Source organism: Pseudorca crassidens, chromosome 7 (genome assembly GCF_039906515.1).
Source record: "Pseudorca crassidens isolate mPseCra1 chromosome 7, mPseCra1.hap1, whole genome shotgun sequence".
In the NCBI taxonomy this organism is placed as follows: Eukaryota; Metazoa; Chordata; class Mammalia; order Artiodactyla; family Delphinidae; genus Pseudorca; species Pseudorca crassidens.
Window position 1 is genome coordinate 13,658,371 of NC_090302.1, and position 18,988 is coordinate 13,677,358.

Sequence of the window (18,988 nt, forward strand, 5' to 3'; positions counted from 1 at the left end):
AAATAAAGTCGCTATGAACATCAGTGTACAGTTTTTGTATGGACACATGCTTTCACCTCTAGGTGTGAGAAAGCTAGATCTTCTGCTAGGTGTATGCTTGCATTTTTAAGTAACTGCCAAACTATTTTCCAAAGAGGTCTTACTAACATTTTATACTCCCATCAATTGTGTATGAAAGTTCCTCGCTAGCATTTGATATGGTCAGTGTTTAATCTTAGCTATTCTATTAGGTGTGTAATGATATCTAATTGTGGTTTTAATTTGCATTTCCCTAATGGTTAATGATACCAAGCATCTTTTCATGTGCTTATCTGCCATCCATATATTTTCTTAAATAAAATTTCAAATCTCTTGCCCATTTGAAAAATTGGGTTCTTCATTTTCTAATTACTGAGTTTTGAGAGTTCATTATATCCTGGGTACACGTCCTTTATCGGATACATGGTTGCCAGGATTTCTCTCGCAGTCTGTGACATGTCTGTTCATTATCTCAACAGTGTCTTTTGAGAAACAGAAGTTTTAAATTTTGATGAGGTCCAATTTTATCAATTTACTCTTTTATGGATCATGCTTTCAGCGTCTTATCTAAGGAATTTTTGCCTAACCCACGGCCACAAAGATTTTTTTCCCCCTATGTTTTCTCTACAAGTTTTATATTTTGGTTTACATTTATGTTTGTTAATTTTTATATGTAGTGTGAGGTATAGATCAAGGTTCATTTATTTGGTTTTGGATACGTAGTGCTTTTAGCAACAGTTTTGAAAACACCATCTTTTCTCTACTTTGCATCTTTGTCAAAATCAGTTGTGCATATATTTGTGAGTTTACTTGCAGACTTCTGTTCTGTTCCTTTGACCTTTTTGTCTATCTTTATACCAACACCACAGTGTTTTGATTACCATAGCTGTATACTGTCTAGAAATCACATAGTATTAGCCCTAAACTTTTGTTCTTCTTTTTCAAAGTTGTTTTGGTGTCATATCTAAAAAGTTTTAGATTCTATTCTAGGTCCTCTGCATTTCAGTATGAATTTTAGAATCAGATGGCCAATTTCTATTTAAAAAACCTGTTGGGATTTTGACTGTGATTGTTTTGAATCTATAGATCAATTTGAGGAGAACTGAATCTTAACAATGGGTTAAGATTGGGTCTTCCTACACACGAACAAGCATATATTCTTTTATTAAAAAAAGAAATCACAACAAGTTATTTTAAAAAATGCTTTTGGGGAAAAAAAAAAAACCTAAAAGGAGAATTCACCCAAAAATGCTATTGGTGTATTGTATTGTGATACTGAGTTTGTGGCGTATTTTGTATTTTTTTGCCTTTTCTCAATTTTCCAATTTTTTGAATAGTGTGTTAATAATGCTTTAGCCTTCCAGATGGGATCTTACAAGCTTACTTGTTCCTGCTCTCACCGTTTGGTTTGTGCCAACTTCTTCTCCCAGCCATCACATTTCTCTTCGAGATCTTCCTTTTGTTTGCACAAAGACTCAACACACAACTGCAGTGCTCGGGTCTCAGCAGTTATTCGCTCAATTTCTCGTTTGTCCCTCTCCAAGAGCTGCTTCTGCCACTCCATTTCCCCTTTCTGTCGCAGGGCTGTCTGCTGCAAACTGTCCAACTCCAGTTTCTCCTAAAGCAGATAAAAGAGAAGTCAACCATGCAAACTGAGAAAGACCGCGGTTCACTACTGGTAAAACAGCTTTATTACCTCTAGCACTTCAACCTGAGCCTTCTCTAACTCAGACACCTTTTGGTCATGTTGTAGCTTCAAACCTTGCAGCTCATTGTTTTCAAGTTGCAACATGTCCAGAATATTCTTTAGTTCTAACAGAAACAAAGCATAGTCCAGGCTATTAAATGAATGTGGAAACATTTACAAAATGAAACAGAAAATAATGTTACTGGCTGATACAAGAAACAAAAGATAATAAAAATATATTTGTTGTGCTGAGTTAATGGAGCTAATTAATTATATTCTGAATGTAAAAAGCCTTTAAAAGTATTGCTAAACACTAATTTGTTATAAACATTTAAACAAAAACATTCAACAGAGACCTAGTTCTAAAAAGTACTTACCCTACCTAAAAGAATTTAAATCAAAATAGGAAAAACTTTAAAATATATCAGCTGACATTTATATAACAATTCTTTTGTCCTTTGAAATATAGACTTTTAAATATTAACTACTTTTATCTGATTATAAAAATATTTGTTCATTATAGAAAATTTGAAAAAAGTATAAAAGAAAAAAATGAAAACCCATCATTATCCTACCATCCAAAGACAATCACTACTGCAATAGCATTTTGATGTATTCCCTACCAGGACTGCACGCACACGAATAGACACACACACATATATATATTTTAAAATAAATTGGGACTACAATCAATATTCAGTTTTTATCTATTTTTTCACTCTTCTTTCATCAGCATTTTTACATGTCATTAAATGTTAAAATATGTTTTTAAAACAAATTTATTTATTTTATTTATTTATTTTTGGCTGCATTGGGTCTTTGTTGCTGTGCGTGGGCTTTCTCTAGTTGCAGTGAGCGGGGGCTACTCTTGGTTGCGGTGTGCGGGCTTCTCATTGCGGTGGCTTCTCTTGCTGCAGAGCACGGGCTCTAGGCACCCGGGCTTCAGGAGTTGTGGCTCGCGGGCTCTGGAGTGCAGGCCCAGTAGTTGTGGCGCACGGGCTTAGTTGCTGCGCGGCATGGGGGATCTTCCTGGACCAGGGCTCGAACCCGTGTCCCCTGCATTGGCAGGTGCATTCTTAACTACTATGCCACCAGGGAAGCCCAAAATATGGTTTTTAAATTAGTCATTTGTTTCCAAATTTTGTCATTACAATTTCTGTTGCAAGTAACTGACTCAGTCAACTTAATTTGTAAAACTAGGAAATAAAGGCTTACTTCTTAAAAAAAAAAAGAGAGAGAAATAAAATAAATATTGCTGCGATGTACATAAACGCTTGCCCTCTCTAGATAACCGGAAATGGGCTACCCGGTTTAACAGGTGTGAGTTTAATAGTCTTAAGACACTGGGAGGTTGTTCCATTTTATACTTCAATCAACAGCCTGTAAGTGCTCTTCTTTCATCACACCCTGGTCAGCAATGAAGATGATTATTTTGCTTTTAGTCAATTTGAGTGGCAGAAAATATCATATTCCTTTTATAATCTGCTTTTCTTTGATTAGAAATAAGGTTAAACTTTAAACTTACCAGTTTTATGTTTAGACATTTGCCCTAAAACTACCTGGAGATTTTCTTCCTCTTTTTCAATTTCCTGCTTTATAAGTGAAAGTTGATCTTTTTTCTCACTAATCTGGACATTCAGTTCTCCCTTCTGAAAACTCAGTTCTTCCAGAAGAGATTTTAGTTCCTGTGCAAAGAAAAAGAAAAGAAAAGAAAAGAAAAAAGTCAACCCACCTTCACCAAGTTATGAATAGAAATTACTTTAAAATCAGTTCTGTTATTAACTGTCTCATTTCATAGAAATTCTCATTTGGAAACAAGCTCATGTCTGAGTTTTACGTCAAGAACAGCACTATATTTTACACTAACATATTTTAGTATAATAGAAGTAAAAAAGTAACACGTTATCTTCATTTAAAATTTATATGCAATATTTACTATGAGCAAAGCAATGTGTTGCAGAGAAAAAAGGCTGACTCGGACACATCTCCTGCCCTCAAGGGGCTTAGCACCTGGTGGGGAAATAAGGCAGGGAACAGAAACATGATCACGAAAGGCTACGGTGCCCTAGGAAATGTGCAGAGTGCTACCAAACTCAGAATCGAGAGAAACTCCTTCCAGGGTAAAGGAAAAGTTGGGGAAGTCTTCTTAGTGGCATGAAGCTGGACCATGGAAGCTGGGTCAGATCTGGACATTCCCAGAAAGGGAATTCCTAGAGAAGAAACAGAATGAGAAAGGCACAGAGGCATAAAACCTTGGGCATGTCCAGAAAACAACACAGGGGGAGAGCTATGCACGGCAGCCACAGCATGGATAGATAGCACAACACCAAGCTCGTTACAGAGGCAAGATGCAGGAATTTAAATTTGCATTTTAGGGGGAAACCAATGAAAACATCTCAAAATAAATCTACAGGACTATACTAGGACTCTTAAGAAAAACTATTGAAAAATGTACCCTGATGTGACTGCACTTCTCAGCTACTTCAGTTTCTCCCAGTCTCAGCGCTTCCTGGAGGTCAGCTCTGGCCTGGACCATGCTTCCCTGGAGTAGATGCAGCTCCTCCTTTTTATGCCCCAACTGTCTGTCCAAGACAGCCATCTCCTGCTGCTGACCTGTTACCTGCATTAAAGAAAAGTAAAGAATGCAAAGCCTGACAAAGTGCTGAGATGGAGAATATTTAGTCCAGCTAAAGGTTGTGTGGGGAAATAAGGAGGTAGTCTAATTCTCACAATCCTAGCTGCAAGAGTCAGGAAGGCCAGGCTGGGGGGCTGCAGGCATAAAATGCCTAATAAAGGCCTTGAGCTCACATAGGTAAAAACACTTAAATCACAGCAAAAACAACAATATGATAATAATGATTGTCCTTCAGGATATGGTTTTCAAAGAACTTTCATATCTATATTTTATTCCAATTGGCAACCACCTTGGCAATGGAAGTTAGGCAAGGATTTAAAAAATTTATTCATTTTGTAAATTTAAAACGTATAATTTTAAGGGCAATACATATTTAGTTACAGAAAAGCAGAAAATGCAGACATGCAAAAGGAATAGAAAATATTCACAATCCCCCCCTTATCAGATGACCATGTTTGTACTTTGGTATAGACTAAAAATTCAAACACAAGTATACATAAACACATTTAACATAAATGATCTCAGAGCATATTGTGTTTTGAGACTCACTTATTCAATAATATATCGTACTGAGTTGAGATTCAAATTTGGGTTGGACTCTATTCTTAAGCACTAAGATATATAGCCTCATTTATGCTTTATACTTTATTATGTATTTTCCAGTCTTTTCTACAATCAAACATGTATTACTTTTTATAATAGGTTTCCAAGCAGCATGAACTGGTTTTCGAGGTGTCTGCTGCCCTACCTGGCTTCTCAGCTTTTCCAGCTCTGCTCTGCGGGCCTGCAGGAGGGTCTCCGACTCTTTAAGCACCTGCAGGTGATGATCCTCAGTGCGTTCTGCGGTCTCGATGTCTTTTTGCAGCTTCTGCAGCCTACAAAGCACCAGCAGTACTGGAGCAAATTGGAAGGGAGACAGAGCCCCAAGAGCCGCCTTCCAGCACAAGCCCCTTGCAGGCCTGCAGAGGCCGTACTTACTCTTCAGTCAGTTTTTCCTTCTTCTTGTTTAGACACTGGAAGTCTGAGTCTTTTGCTGCAACAACTTTGTTTATCTCTTTCAAGATTTCTTCTTGCTGAATTTTGTGCTGCTCCAAATCCTTTGTGTCAGCCTGGAGCAATCTAAAACACATCTCTTTATTTCCCCCAGACTCCTTAGGCTTGACGTGCATTTATCATAGAGCAATTATTGTCCACTTAGAATCAAACTTCTCATTCATCTCACCGAGTACATCAGTGGCTGAGGGAGTCCACCTACCTGAGCTGCTGATTGGCTTTGACAAGGTTAACAGCAGTTTCCTGAGCTCTCCTTTCTAACTCCTCAGCATCTTTCTCAGTTTGCAATAAATTTCTTTTGGCATCAGTGAACTTTTCAACAGCATCTTTTGTCTAGAAAAGAAACTGTCATTAAAACCAATTCAGTTACAATACTCTCTCACGGCTACTGGTATCGTAAATTGGCTCAGCTCTTGGAAAACAAGACAATACAGAAAGACTGATAAAAATGTTCACTCACTTAGACTCTCCAATTCTCAAAAAAGAATTCAGAAGAACTATTACACAAAAATGCTCATTGTATACTGAAATAATATAAGACTTGACAAACAATCGATTCAGTAAGTGATAATGCATCAGCACAATGGAATACTGTGCAGTCTTTAAAATAATGACAATGTGGTAACATAGAAGAATGTTAATGATAAAATGTTGGCTGAAAATAAAATTTTAAATGGTTTAAGCACTGTAAGAGCAACTATAGAAAACTATCTTGTCAACAAAGACAGAAAGGCTATGCAAAAACAAAAATAGTCATCTGAGGGTGGTGAGATGGTGGATGATATTTTATTTAAAAATAATCTGTAATATTATTATATGCTATTTTTTTCACTTAAAAATATCTACCCCAAAACAACCACCAAAAAAACAGGAAAAGAAGAAATTAGGGCTTCCCTGGTGGCGCAGTGGTTGAGAGTCCGCCTGCCGATGCAGGGGACACGGGTTTGTGCCCCGGTCCGAGAAGATCCCACATGCCGTGGAGCGGCTGGGCCCGTGTGCATGGCCGCTAGGCCTGCGCGTCCAGAGCCTGTGCTCCGCAACGGGAGAGGCCACAACAGTGAGAGGCCCACGTACCGCCAAAAAAAAAAAAAAAAAAAAAAAAAAAAGAAATTAAAGGAAAACAAGAAATTTAAAAAAGAGAAGAAAAAAGTGAAAAAACAAATATCTACCCAATTAAGTGGCAAGGAAGTGATTCTACCAATAATCCCTCCACATAAAGATTCTTCCTTTACTCTAGATATTATCTTGTTAAGTAAAACCCCATTAATCTAAGGATGATTTAATTATGGCTAAGAAACACAAATATTTAATACTTTTGAAGTATTTCAAAATCTTCCTATATATGATTTGGCAAAAACATCATTTTTTTTTTTTTGTCACCTTGGTTTCTTTTTCTGTCTCAAATAAGAGGCTTAACATAATGTCACGAGAGGTCCAAAAACAGAGTATGGTTTGTACTTGGTTGAGCAGTGACTCACTCTTCTGCCAAAACACTCCGTGTTGCAGTTGCACTCAAGTCAGAGGCATCTGTATGTGAAGCTCGTCTAGTAAATACCCCGTGTGGATGCAAGAGGGTTTGGCCAGTTCCCAGAGAGCAAGATATTTCACCACACTTCTTTCCACTTCGGATAGCTGGTTTCTACTAGATTCATCAGCAAAGCATTGGACAGAACTCACTATACACTACAGAAAGCCAGCCACGTCTCTAAGTAGTTTTTTATCCCTTGTATGTCAGGTTTTAACAAGTCTGGCACATTCCTTACAAAATGCAGCACTTTCTCCTTTCCTCTTCCCTTTTAGCAAGCTGCTTCCCTGAGTCATTTTGGGAGGATGAAGGAGGAAGAGCTTATTAGTCTCGGTTCACTTACTATCTCTGCCAACTACTAGTCTCAGCAATTTTCTTTTATACACCAGTGATACATTTTTCTCTGGTCCTGCTCACACCTATTCTCTCACAGTAATCTAACATGTGACAGAAGAGGGAACTGATCACCTGGAAAGAGATAAGGAAACTTTTCCATTCTTATCAAAGCCATCACTCACAGAATTTCTTTAATAAATCCTTCATTTCAGTTCCTGGGTAATAGATTTCTATTCATTTAAATTGATCCATGTTGAAATAACAATATAAAAATAGTAGTTCCTGATGTGCCCCATATGGATTCGGGACCTTTGATTTTAACCCTGGAATTCCCATCTAAAGCTCTCTTGGTGAGTCAGAACTTTAGCTGTATGACCCTGGGCTAGACCAGCCTCTGAGCTACATGTGCGAACTGGGCTAATGACCATCTTACAACGCTGCCAGGAAGGTTAAATGAAGTGGTATTTATAAAATAGCCAATGTGTGGCCATAGCAGGGGCTCATAAAAGGCAGTTCCTTTTCTTCCCCAACTTTCTCTGTGTTTCAGTCTTAAGAATACTACCTCAGGCCCAAAAATATTTGATTTTATATTACTATCAACTTGGAGAACAAAGTAAGAATAAGAGTCTTGTGAGGTCCATTGTTATAAGAATATAAGATTGGCCTATTTAATAAACACAGATATCACAGCCCGAATAATTTTCAAAAGACACAGATAGGATACGGAGGTGGGGTGTGTTAGGAACTAAATGACTTTCAGGAGCTTTAAATATGCTATTGCATTTAATTCATACTGAATTATACTAGGTTAATTCTAGCATAATTAGTATAGTCTAGGTTAATTAGTACAATCTAGGTTAATTATACTTCATTTAATTCATACCGAACAGCCTAGGTTTTCTTAGCCTGAATTTACACAGGAGGAAAGCAAAGCTTGGGGACTTAAGCAACTTGCCCAAATCCTCACAGCTCCTTAACTAGCAGAGCACAGACTGGCTTGGACCACTGTGCTCTTCACGTTTTCTTTCTAACCCTTCCTGCCGCCGCCGCCGCCGACGGCAAGCCAGCAAGCCGTCTCACCCCAAGCACAGCAGCACATACTTTCTCGGTTGTGTGTGAAAGTTCACTCTCAGCTTCCGCCAGCAGTCGGTCAGCCTCCCTGAGCTCTGCTCGACGTTTCAGGAGGGTCTTCTCGATGCACTCAATTTCATCTACAATATCTTCATGGTGCCTGAGTGATTTTTCTATTTCTAGTTCATTCATAAGACTCTCAACATTTCCATCAATGAAGTCTCTAAAAAAATCATATATACACACTCATCAAGAGATTTTAAATGTGACAATATAGATACTTGTAGCCTAATGATAAAAAGATACACAATGATTTTCTAATTTTATATGAGAAGGAACTGGACAGACAGCTACATCTGATTAAGTTCAATACCTATGCTTACCTTTTTACTCAACATGGCATACTGTTGACAATAAGTGGATAATATGTATAATGTATGAGGCAGTTGTTTTGTCCTTTTAAATATAAAGATTATTTTTTCATCAGCACTTGGTCAAGACAATGCTGATACTTCAGTTCTTCTGTGGTATAAAAATAAAACAAACCACTGCCTCAATAATCATCCATTCCCTCAAAACTATCCTAAGTTTCTACTAGAGTAAAATTATGGTGACGATATTTGACAAATCAGAAAGCGTAACACAGGACTTGGTAACTCAAGGTTAAAGTCAAAATTATTTGAAAACGGGACTATCATTGACAGAAAAACATGAAAATAAATTCAACCACATATTAACAGATTAATTCTTCTTTGGACATTTTTGTGTTATCCAAATTCCCTAAAATGATCATTTATTATACATTTATAACTAGGAAAAGAAGTGGTTCTCCCACTGCACTACACCCCCCTCAAAAAACTTCACCTCCCCCATATACACCTACAAAAATGAAATAACCATCCCCCAAGCCTTCAAACATCTAGTCCCAACCTTCTCTCGGTATGACCCTTGGTTTTCCCTGCCAGGTCTATCAGTCACTCTTGCGTTTGCTCCTAGAAGGCAGAGACCATATCTCACTCACCTCTATGTACTCCACAGGTCTCCCCGCAACCCTGGTACCTGGGCCAGTCTGGCTTAAGGGACAAAAACTGGGGAACTGTCATAATTCATGGTCTAGTGCAGAAGATGGGCTTCTACATAACTGACCCATGCAGCAGATACAAGCATTAGCTAACGGACCCTATGCCAGATGCTGGGGCACAGAGAGGGAGGCCCCGCTATTGCCCTTCTGGGTATCTTACAACATGGTCTGAACAACACTACGCCCAAGGTTGCCAACTCCAAACTGTGGGAGCCTGAGATGAGAAAGCTCTTCTGTCAGAGGGGATCCCTAACCTTCATCTGGAAAGACACACTGGAGTTAGGTGGAGGGCAGGTCGGGAAGCCATTTCAGGCAAAGGACAGCATGTGCAGAGGTGGGGAGGCAGGAGAAAATGTGGTGCTCGGGGAAACCACAGCAAAGTGTAGGGCCAGAGTAAGTACCGTGTGGGAGAGAAGGATAAAAAAGAGAGGTAGGGTTCAGATCTTGCAGGGCAGTATGTATGCTGGTGGGAACGAGAGACACAGGGCAGCGTGCACAGTTAGGTCTGCAGCCATGTCGAGGGTGGGATGGAGAGAAAGACACTAGACCTGGAAGGCCTGACCTAGGATGAGGATGACTAAAGGCCAGGGCAGTGGAGACGAAAGAAGGGGACCAGTTTGAGAGCTCTTTGTGTACAGAGTCAGTAGGACTTGGAGAGCAGCTGGATCCCTGGGGGAGTGAGGGAAAGGCAGGTGTTGAGGACACCCAGCATGTTTTCAGCCACGGTAACTGGGGAGGGGTGGTGGTTGTGCCATTCTCCAAGAGGGACTACAAGAGGAGCTGATATGGATTACTGGCCAAAAGAACTTAGACTTCTACTGTCCCATATGCTAATCTCCACGTGGCTATTAAATTAACTCTGTTCCTCAGTTCTATTAGCTACATTTCAAGTACTCAATAGCCACATGTGGCTAAGGCTACTGTTTTGGATAATACTGATCTAGAACATTCCCAAGATCACAGAAAGTTCTACTGGACAACACTGATTTAGGTTACCTTAATGAACTAATATCATATTCATCTGAGTTATAAAGATAAAATGGCTAATAATTACTTTCGCTGTTGATGTTTCTGAATGGTTCTATGCAATTCTTCTACTTCGTGCTCTAAGTCTCTCTTCTCTTGCAAAAGATCATCAATATTATGATGCAGTTCTTCTATTTCTTTCTCACACTGCCGCTTGGATACTCTCATCCACTGTTCCTGTTTCTTTGATTTTAAATGCTGTATTATATCTTCCAATCTAGAAACTTCATTCTCCTGAGCAAAGAAAGAAATGCAATACTGAAATATCACATGATGTTTCCCCTTCCTCCTGCCAAAAACTGAAATTAACAGTGATTAAAGTGGTATCTTTGACCTGATAATAGTGGTAGCTTCTAAGACTTCAGTATGAAAAGAAAAATTAAGTCAAGCCAATTTCTTCACGTGCCATAGATGAAATTGACGGACCAACAGATCTTATGACTCTTCCATCAGTCCAGCTATGGCTGATAAATAGTCACCAAGCACCTCCTGTGGATAATGTCTGGCTCCAGAGTTCAGCATCTAGCAGAAGACACAGACAGAGGTCTCTCCCTCCTCTGCGCACATGGGAGAGGAGTTGGCTGAGAAGGATGCCTAGAGGAAGTGGTGTTCTGCCTGGTTTTGAAGAATAAATGAAATAGGAAACGACTACGCTGAAGAAATAATGTGCAAATGTAGGGAGGTATAAAGGCACACCCGGGAAACTACAGGAACAGCCGGGTACTGGTGGAGGGTAAAAGAACCAACAGAATTGCTATAAAAACAGTGTGCACTGAAAAAACTGCAGAATGACACGAGTAACTACCATTTTTAACCATGTAAACATCCACAGTCCCTCTGAAACTAGTCTGACCTACTAAAATGGGGCTGGTGGCTTGGCACCCAGGTATCCTAGTCCTTTATCTTCCTCTCAATCCGCTGAGAGGAAAAGGAAAAAATAAAGAGCTCCAGGTGCCTTAAGTTTGAAGGAGGCCCTTGTAATGCATTTTATTTCTTTAAAACAAAAAAGTTATAAAGGAAGCTAGTGATTAGGAAGTAATCATTTCTTAGAATTTAGCCTAGAGGAAAATATGAAATACAGTAAAAATTTATACACAGTTAAATGAACTACACAGCCTACAAATAAAGAAATGTTATGCAGTCATTAAAATACTGCTTAAAAACGCTTGTAAAACCATGGGGAAAATGCTTGTAACATTAAGTGGGAAAAACAGGACACAAAATTATGCGCACAATAAGAACTATGAAAAGAAAGAAAGAATAATCATTAATTTCACCACCCAGAGATAACCCCCACCAAAACCTTACTGTACGCTGCTCTTACATGTGTTTGTACACAAGCACACATAATATGTGTATGCACAGGTACAGGCATTAGTATGTGAATATGCCTATACATACACATTAATATAGTACTGGTCAATAGAAAAATATATAAAAAGCTTTCTAAAAATGGCTATTTTCTGGACTGAAAGCATTTTTGTTATAAAATGGTTAAACCACGTTCGTAGAATGGCCTGGTACCCTAACTCCTGTCCAGAACAGTGTTTTAATAAGAGGATGCTTGCTCAGTTCTAAACATCAGCCTTACAAACACACTTTTGGGGTATAATCCATGCATAAGTAGGTCGACTCATTAAGTATATAACCTTACTCAGTCTCCCATGGAAGCAGTGTGGACAGGGGTCTTGTGTCTTTCCACTTACTAAGTTATGGTGCTCCGGGACATTGCAGTGCAGCACGCCCACTGGGATGACGGGGATGGAGAAGTTGGGGGGTGGAGGCCCATATACGATGGGGGCCCCAGCGGGAGGCGGGCCATAAACAACAGTGCCAGGGGTGAGAGGTTGGCTGTTGTTGGGCAAAGGAGGAGGTGGTGCATACAGGGCCATGCCCTGGGGTACAGGAGAACCATCGGGAAACACGGTGTACATCATGTATCCAGGAGGAGGCACAAATGGGCGGTCCTCTTGGTCATCCAGCTCACTCTCTTCCTGGCTATCTCCTCCACTGTCTGCATCTTGAAACAAAAAAACAGAAGAGCGTTTTATTCCCATGGCTCACTAGGTAAACATGTTCAGTAGAGAACAGCAGTGTTTAGGCCAAGATACCAGAGATGTGAAAATAAAATTCTGTAAAAAAGGTCAAAAGCAGTTTTGAAAAGTGGATCAAACAGGGATGCAAATTATTTTCACCAGGTGAACTTGAGTTTTTCTTTTTTTTTTAAATGAATGAACTTTATTTTTTTTAATTTAAAATTTATTTTTGGTTGCATTGGGTCTTCGTTGCTGTGAGCGGGCTTTCTCTAGTTGCAGTGAGTGGGGGCTACTCTGCGTTGTGGTGCGTGGGCTTCTCACTGCGGTGGCTTCTCTTGCTGTGGAGCATGGGCTCTAGGTGCACGGGCTTCAGTAGTTGCAGCATGCGGGCTCAGTAGTTGCGGCACTCGGGCCCTAGGGCCCGCAGGCTTCAGTAGTTGTGGCACATGGGCTTAACAGTAGTTGTGGCACATGGGCTTAACTGCTCCGTGGCATGTGGGTCTTTCTGGACCAGGGATCGAACCCATGTCCCCTGCACTGGAAGGTGGATTCCTAACCACTGTGCCACCGGGGAAGTCCCCTGAGTTTTTCTTATACCTATCTGGTGGTTTTTTCCATCTTCATTCATTCAGCAACATTTGCGTGCCTGCTTCGTGCTACGTAAAACACCAACAGAGAAGTGCTGTGAGATACCACAGCCTCTCTCAGTTGTTGGTTCTCTTACTTATCTCCCCTATAAGCAGGAACTAGTTTTTTTTTTTTCCACTGATGAAGAAAGCCTAGCACACAGCAGGCCCTCAATAAACAGTTCCTGAATGAACAAATTCTCAGAAGGTAATATTCCCATTTTACAGATTAGCAGTCTCAGAGTGGCTAAATAATTCCCCTAGGATAACACAGTGAAAGTGCCAGGATTTACCCCAGGTCTGACTCTTCCCCCTGGAGCTCTGGAAGACAGACCTGTAACACTTCATTTCAGTCGAGTTAATTAGTGCCATAACATGAGGATGTAAACTGCCACGTTCCAGGAGTGGAGGTGAAGGTGTCGCTCAGTCTGCCGGGAAAGGCAGGGAGAAGGAAGGGTCCAGAAAAGGAGTGTTGTTTGAGGACCTGGGTCTTGCTGAAGGATGAGTAGGAATAGGTTTGGGAGAGAAAGGAGGAAGCAGGACATTCTGAACAGAGGGTTCAAAACATGGAGGTGTGAGAAACGTGGCATGCAGTGGGTATGGCTGACATGGGAGAGTGATGGAAGGTGAGACAAGAGGTCGTTGGCCAAGACCAGGTCACAGAGGGCCCTGCAGAGCAAGGTAAGGAGTCTGGACTGTGTCTTATGGATTTCAGGGAACCAATAAAAGGTCATTAAACAGGCAAGAGAAATGCAACTTCCCTGATGTAACTTACCTCTATTTGAACATGATTTATGTAACCCACTCCTGATGGGAGAATAAACCCAGTATCCTGAAGCAGGTGGAGGTGCACTGTGTTCCTTCCCATCCTGCCATGGTTTTCTAACAGGAGTTGAGGCTGCATACTTTAGGCCGACACCAGAGTCCTTGGTGGCCTGGGAACTGTGGCTGGAAACCTAAAATAAATGACAGCAGAGCATACTATCTCTTAACAAATAAAAAGGCCGATGTGGAGAAATGTCAAAGTCTAGAGCGAAGTTGAGAAAGAACTGGTTTCTTTTCATATATCGTAATCTCATTTTTCACAGGCAGAAACGAGACGTGATTACGTGGTCATATAACCTGCATGGGTGTCAGCCTCCCGTCTCCCGTACTCATCTTTCCTGGTGGTTTCTCTTCTTTTGCCTAGTCCTTGATGGCCCAGCAACTAAGATCAAGGAAACAGGAGCTTGCAAGGCAAGCTGGGATATTAGTCTCCTGTTGTGCCAGGAGCTTGGAGTGGCTTTAGAGCTCTACTCTGTTACTCTCCCTCTCCTTTCAGTTATAAGTCGACCCTCTAACCTACACTGCTTCCACCTGCAGCCCTGGCTGTGACACGGATGTCTGGCTTCCTTTAGATTTCTGGGAGGAGGATTTCAGATTCTGCTTTTCGGGGTTCTGATTAAGTCTGAACGACCTGGGGATCCTAGCATGTGGGAGCTGCTTCTCCTGACTGCTGTTGTCAGCTGATTCTAGCAGGATGTTGCCCAGCCCCTCTGCTTTGGATAAGAGCCACTTACAGTCCTCTCCTTCCTTCCCACATTCAGGCTGCAAGCCCTGACATTTTGCTCCCTGAACACCCCTCAGTCCATCTCTGCTCTAGCTCCACTGCTCTGGCTCTGGCTTCTTCCATCCTTCACCCGAACAAGTTCAAACAGCCCCACACAGAGTTCACCCACTACAAGTCTAGCCTCCACACTCCGCCTGATTATTCTTCCTAAACTACAGCTCTGATCATAGCACACTCAACTGCAGTTTCCCAAGGCCTACATAATTAAGTGCAAGGGATTTTGAGGCCCTTTTTTTTTTTTTAAAAAAAGCATGACCCCAATCTATGTTTCCTGTTTCACCTTTCATTGTTCCCATCCAGCCCTCCAGCCCCACAAGGGGCTAAGCCAACTCTCCTTTTCCTCACAAGCTGTTCCCTCCCTCCTGAAAGCCCGTCCTTTGAGGGTTGCTAAGTGCTGACTTCAAGCTCCTGTTTGTGAAGCCTTCTTCCCTAAACATCCCCATGAGATAAATCTTTAACATTTCTCTGCAACTGGGGCACGGAAGTCCAGTCTGTTGTCACATGCGTGTCACTGTTTTGTAATTACATTGGTGTGCTTGTCTTCCCCACCAGCCCATGAGCTCTTTGAGAGCAGGAGCTATATGATTCATCATGGTTCCCCACCAAAGCCTTGTACTTGACCTAGACCTAAGTACTGAATGAATGTGTTAAAAGGAAATGCAATCCGGGTGCTACTTTTCTGTCTGAGACTCTATAATTCTACTGCCATTTTCAAAAGGCTCTCTGGGCTCAAGTCACTTTATCTACCCTTATAGGATCCTTGTTCAGGGATCCCACACATACCACCTGAGCATGAGTGGGCAACTGCCACATTCCTTGGGAATGCCCCATTTCCATCTCACACAGCACAAAGTACTTAAGAACCTCAATGCATGGCTTAGCCTAGATATGTTGTTCTTGAGACCTGATCACAGATTTAGGGAAGGCAACACAGTCACACTTTCTTAAAGAAAATTTAGTATATATTCCCAGCACCACAGACTTCCTACTTTTGATGATGATGGTGGTGGCATAAAGTACCAATAGCCTCGTCTTTTGAAAGGATCTGCCATGCTGCTGATGTAATCATTCTGATAAGAAACTTCACGTCGGAGTTCAGCAATTTCTTCCAAAACATTTTCAAAGCCTCCTCTGTTATCTGTAAAAGGAAAGCCATTCTGTGAAGTTGGGTATGAAATCATCTACTTCCTCTCTCTCTCAAAATACAAAAGTGATTCCACGAGAGCCAATGACTTTTATCAGTTCCTCAAAGCTGCCGTTCAGCCTGTCCTTTGGTAATAAATTTTTGTTGACACTTAAAGAGGATAGACATATCCTACTGCTGTTCACTTATAAAGTGAGCCAGAGAAAGAACAGATTTGTAAACAGTATTTCTTTTGAAAATACAAACATAAATCTCTCTTTGTAATCAAGTCCCTTGATACTGCACTTACTTACATTTAAAAAAGTGCTTTATTTATTAAGCTAATTATCACAGCTCTATAAATCGAGCATGGAATTAGTCTGTAACCGTTAAATAAATTTGCTAAAGGTAAAAAACAAACACGATGATTTAATTTTAGAACTACAAAACCACTACCAAAATCAAAGCCCAATACCTTACCAGCCCCAGTGAGGTCTAGTAAATTCCGCAGTCTTGCGATCTCTTTCCTTTGTCTCTCCATGGTCTCATTCAGTTTTTCGATTTCTAGCACCTGTGAGTTTGCTCCTCTGGTGCCTACCTCAACTTTCTCCATCTCAATTCGAAACTATTAAAAAATCACATATACAAAGTTGCCAATGAATATTCTTTCCCAGATGCATGTCTCCTTGCAGTAAGATTCTAATTCTATAATTTTGTACTTACACTTTACTAACGAGGAACTGCATTACTCCTTACATTTAAACCATGCAATGTCTGGCACACGGCAGAGAATCAAGTACCGATTGGCTATTGGCTGCACCTCAAAATTCTTTGAGATGTCGCCTACACTAATTCAATCTTTTAGGAACTGATAAGTACCCAGTAAGGAGGCGGTCTCATGGGGGCACCAGCACTGACCTGCTCCTCTTTATCCCTGAGGAGATTCTGCAGGAGTTCAATCTCCGCTTCTGCTCGGGTCAGATCCCTGGCGGCTTGAGCTGCCTTTCTGCTGAACCTCTCTGTTTCCTGCAGCTCCTACAGGGACAGAGGTGTGAGAAAGGCACCACTGCTATTGCAGGCTGCCCTCTTTATTTCTTTCTTCCTCTGAATGAGTCTTCTGCTTTCATCAGATCGCCCGCCTGGCTACTCTATGCACACGTAGTGCCAAGTCCCAGCTTATCTGTGCTGTTCCTATGATTTGGCAGCTCACTCTGGCACTCTCTGGGGGCCAAGTGGGCAGGGTTCTGCATCAGAAAGAGCAAGGACTAATTTTTTCTTCTCTGTTCTACAGTCTTCCATGACTGGTGTCTCTGTGGACCCCCATGGTTAGATTTTCCCTCCTATGATTTACTGTCTTAATCTCATAAGCATTTGCATCTTATAAAGACTATAACAGACTTATCTCAGTCAGGAGTCATAATAACCCTGTGAAGTGACATATTGTCATCAGACTGCACGAGATGACAAGGACAAAAAGTTGAGGTTCAGAAGGGTTATACAGCAAGTCTTGAAGACCTCTGTTCAGATGTGTATTGACAGGTGCCTCCCTAAGCAGAGACCCCTACACTTTGAGATTAGGATAGTATATTTCATTTGATGTCTCCTTTGGGACTCAATAGAGTACAGGACCCATAGCAGGGTTGTGACGGGGGAAATATAATCTTCAGGTCTGAAGAGGAACAGACAACTTTATGGTGGTTTATAAAAGAGCCAAAGTCTATAACAAGAGATCAATAATACAAGTTGCTATGTTTTCTGACAGGGGCAGCCCTGCTGGAAACTTGTTCTGTACGTGGGGACTCACCTCTGCGCGCTCCTGGTTAATTTTCATAACGGTTCCATGAAGGGACTTGAGCTGGTCTTTGGCAGTGGTGAGCTCAGCTGTGGCCAGCTTATCAGAGGCGGCCACGGCTTTCTTTAGTTTCTTCAGTTCTTTATCTAAACCAAGAAACTGTGCCTGAGATTTGGCATCTTCAAGTTTCTTCTAAAATAAAAGAAACACTAATTAAAGAGATGAATCATTTGGTAGCAATGAATTAAGACAAAAGCCCCATGAGGGCAGGGACTCTGTTCACACACCCCATGCCTAGAACCATACCTGGTACTCAGCAGGTGCTCCTGAGTGAATAAATAAATAACAACATCTCAAAGCTGTATGATAACTTAGAATGAAATCAGTATACTTAGTCAAGAATCTTCGTGATCATAATCCATTCATTTGTTGTAGAAACATTTCTTGGCACCATCACCAAGCAATGGGCCCGCCCCTTGTGATCACGGAGTCAGGCACTGGGCATATGGTGGTAAACAAAACAGACTTGGCTGCTGCCCTCAAGGAGCTTATGAGAGACATGTATTAAACAAACACTCAGACAAATGTGTAACTAACACTGTGCTCACTGCTATCAAGGGACAGAACAAGGTACTATGTGAGAGGCCAGCAGGGGAGACCTAGATTGGTAGGGGGAGGGCTTTCCGGAAGAAGAACGGTGGAGGGACATGGTCCAGGAGAAGGAACGGCCAGGAGGGAAGACAGAGCTTGGGAAGAGTCAGGAACTGAAAGAAGCAGCACGGTAAGAAAAGGAGAGAGCTCAACAGAGGTGAATCATGCAAGGGCTCAGAGGCTGAAGAATTTTTGTCTTTACCCTAAAGACAACAGAAGCTGCTGGAGAGAAGGGGAGACGGGGAGGGGCTGACAAGAGCCTATTCATGTTTTTGGAAGAGCGTGTTGGCTGCTCTGTGGAGCAGGTCATGAGTGGAAGTGGGGGACTGTCAGGTGGCCACAGCAGTTGTCCAGAAGTGAGATGATGGCTGGATGAGGGTGGTGGCACTGGAGAAGGACAAAGTGCAAATATTCCAGAGAGATTGTGGAGGCAGACTCAATAATACTTGGGAACTGATGGGTTCTCAGTGAAGCATGAAGCAACTCATTCACTGGGGCTGGGAGAAGGGAGAGGGTAGGTGTGAGACATGAGAAGGTATGAAACAGTGCAGCAAGGGAGTGGCAAACATTTATAGTGTTACTGCTATGCCTGGATGGGTGACTTTTTCTTCAGGAATACTTAGCCATGGGTGCAGGGCTACAGAAAGCAGATGGCTGCAGTTCTGTCATAGAAGATAGGCGAAAAGAGCAAGGGATTTGAGGATACTTGCAAAAAACAG

General features: G+C 41.4%; 1 protein-coding gene across 11 annotated transcripts in view; it reads right to left on the reverse strand.

Moving 5' to 3' along the window:
* The window catches only part of CNTRL (centriolin), an 87,476-nt gene that overhangs the window by 16,388 nt on the left and 52,100 nt on the right, over positions 1-18,988 (reverse strand). For 8 of the 11 annotated variants that reach the window (XM_067743467.1, XM_067743463.1, XM_067743466.1 and 5 more), the window contains 15 exons: positions 17,631-17,810; positions 16,745-16,861; positions 16,307-16,451; positions 15,693-15,841; positions 13,870-14,050; positions 12,139-12,452; positions 10,461-10,666; positions 8,335-8,548; positions 5,596-5,726; positions 5,319-5,459; positions 5,089-5,215; positions 4,161-4,325; positions 3,231-3,390; positions 1,715-1,830; positions 1,419-1,636 (listed from right to left, as the gene is read on the reverse strand). In XM_067743467.1, the coding sequence (XP_067599568.1) occupies positions 1,419-1,636; positions 1,715-1,830; positions 3,231-3,390; positions 4,161-4,325; positions 5,089-5,215; positions 5,319-5,459; positions 5,596-5,726; positions 8,335-8,548; positions 10,461-10,666; positions 12,139-12,452; positions 13,870-14,050; positions 15,693-15,841; positions 16,307-16,451; positions 16,745-16,861; positions 17,631-17,810 (2,564 nt within the window). The remainder of the gene's footprint in view (positions 1-1,418; positions 1,637-1,714; positions 1,831-3,230; positions 3,391-4,160; positions 4,326-5,088; positions 5,216-5,318; positions 5,460-5,595; positions 5,727-8,334; positions 8,549-10,460; positions 10,667-12,138; positions 12,453-13,869; positions 14,051-15,692; positions 15,842-16,306; positions 16,452-16,744; positions 16,862-17,630; positions 17,811-18,988) is intronic. The other 3 variants (XM_067743470.1, XM_067743465.1, XM_067743464.1) reach the window with 1 other exon arrangement.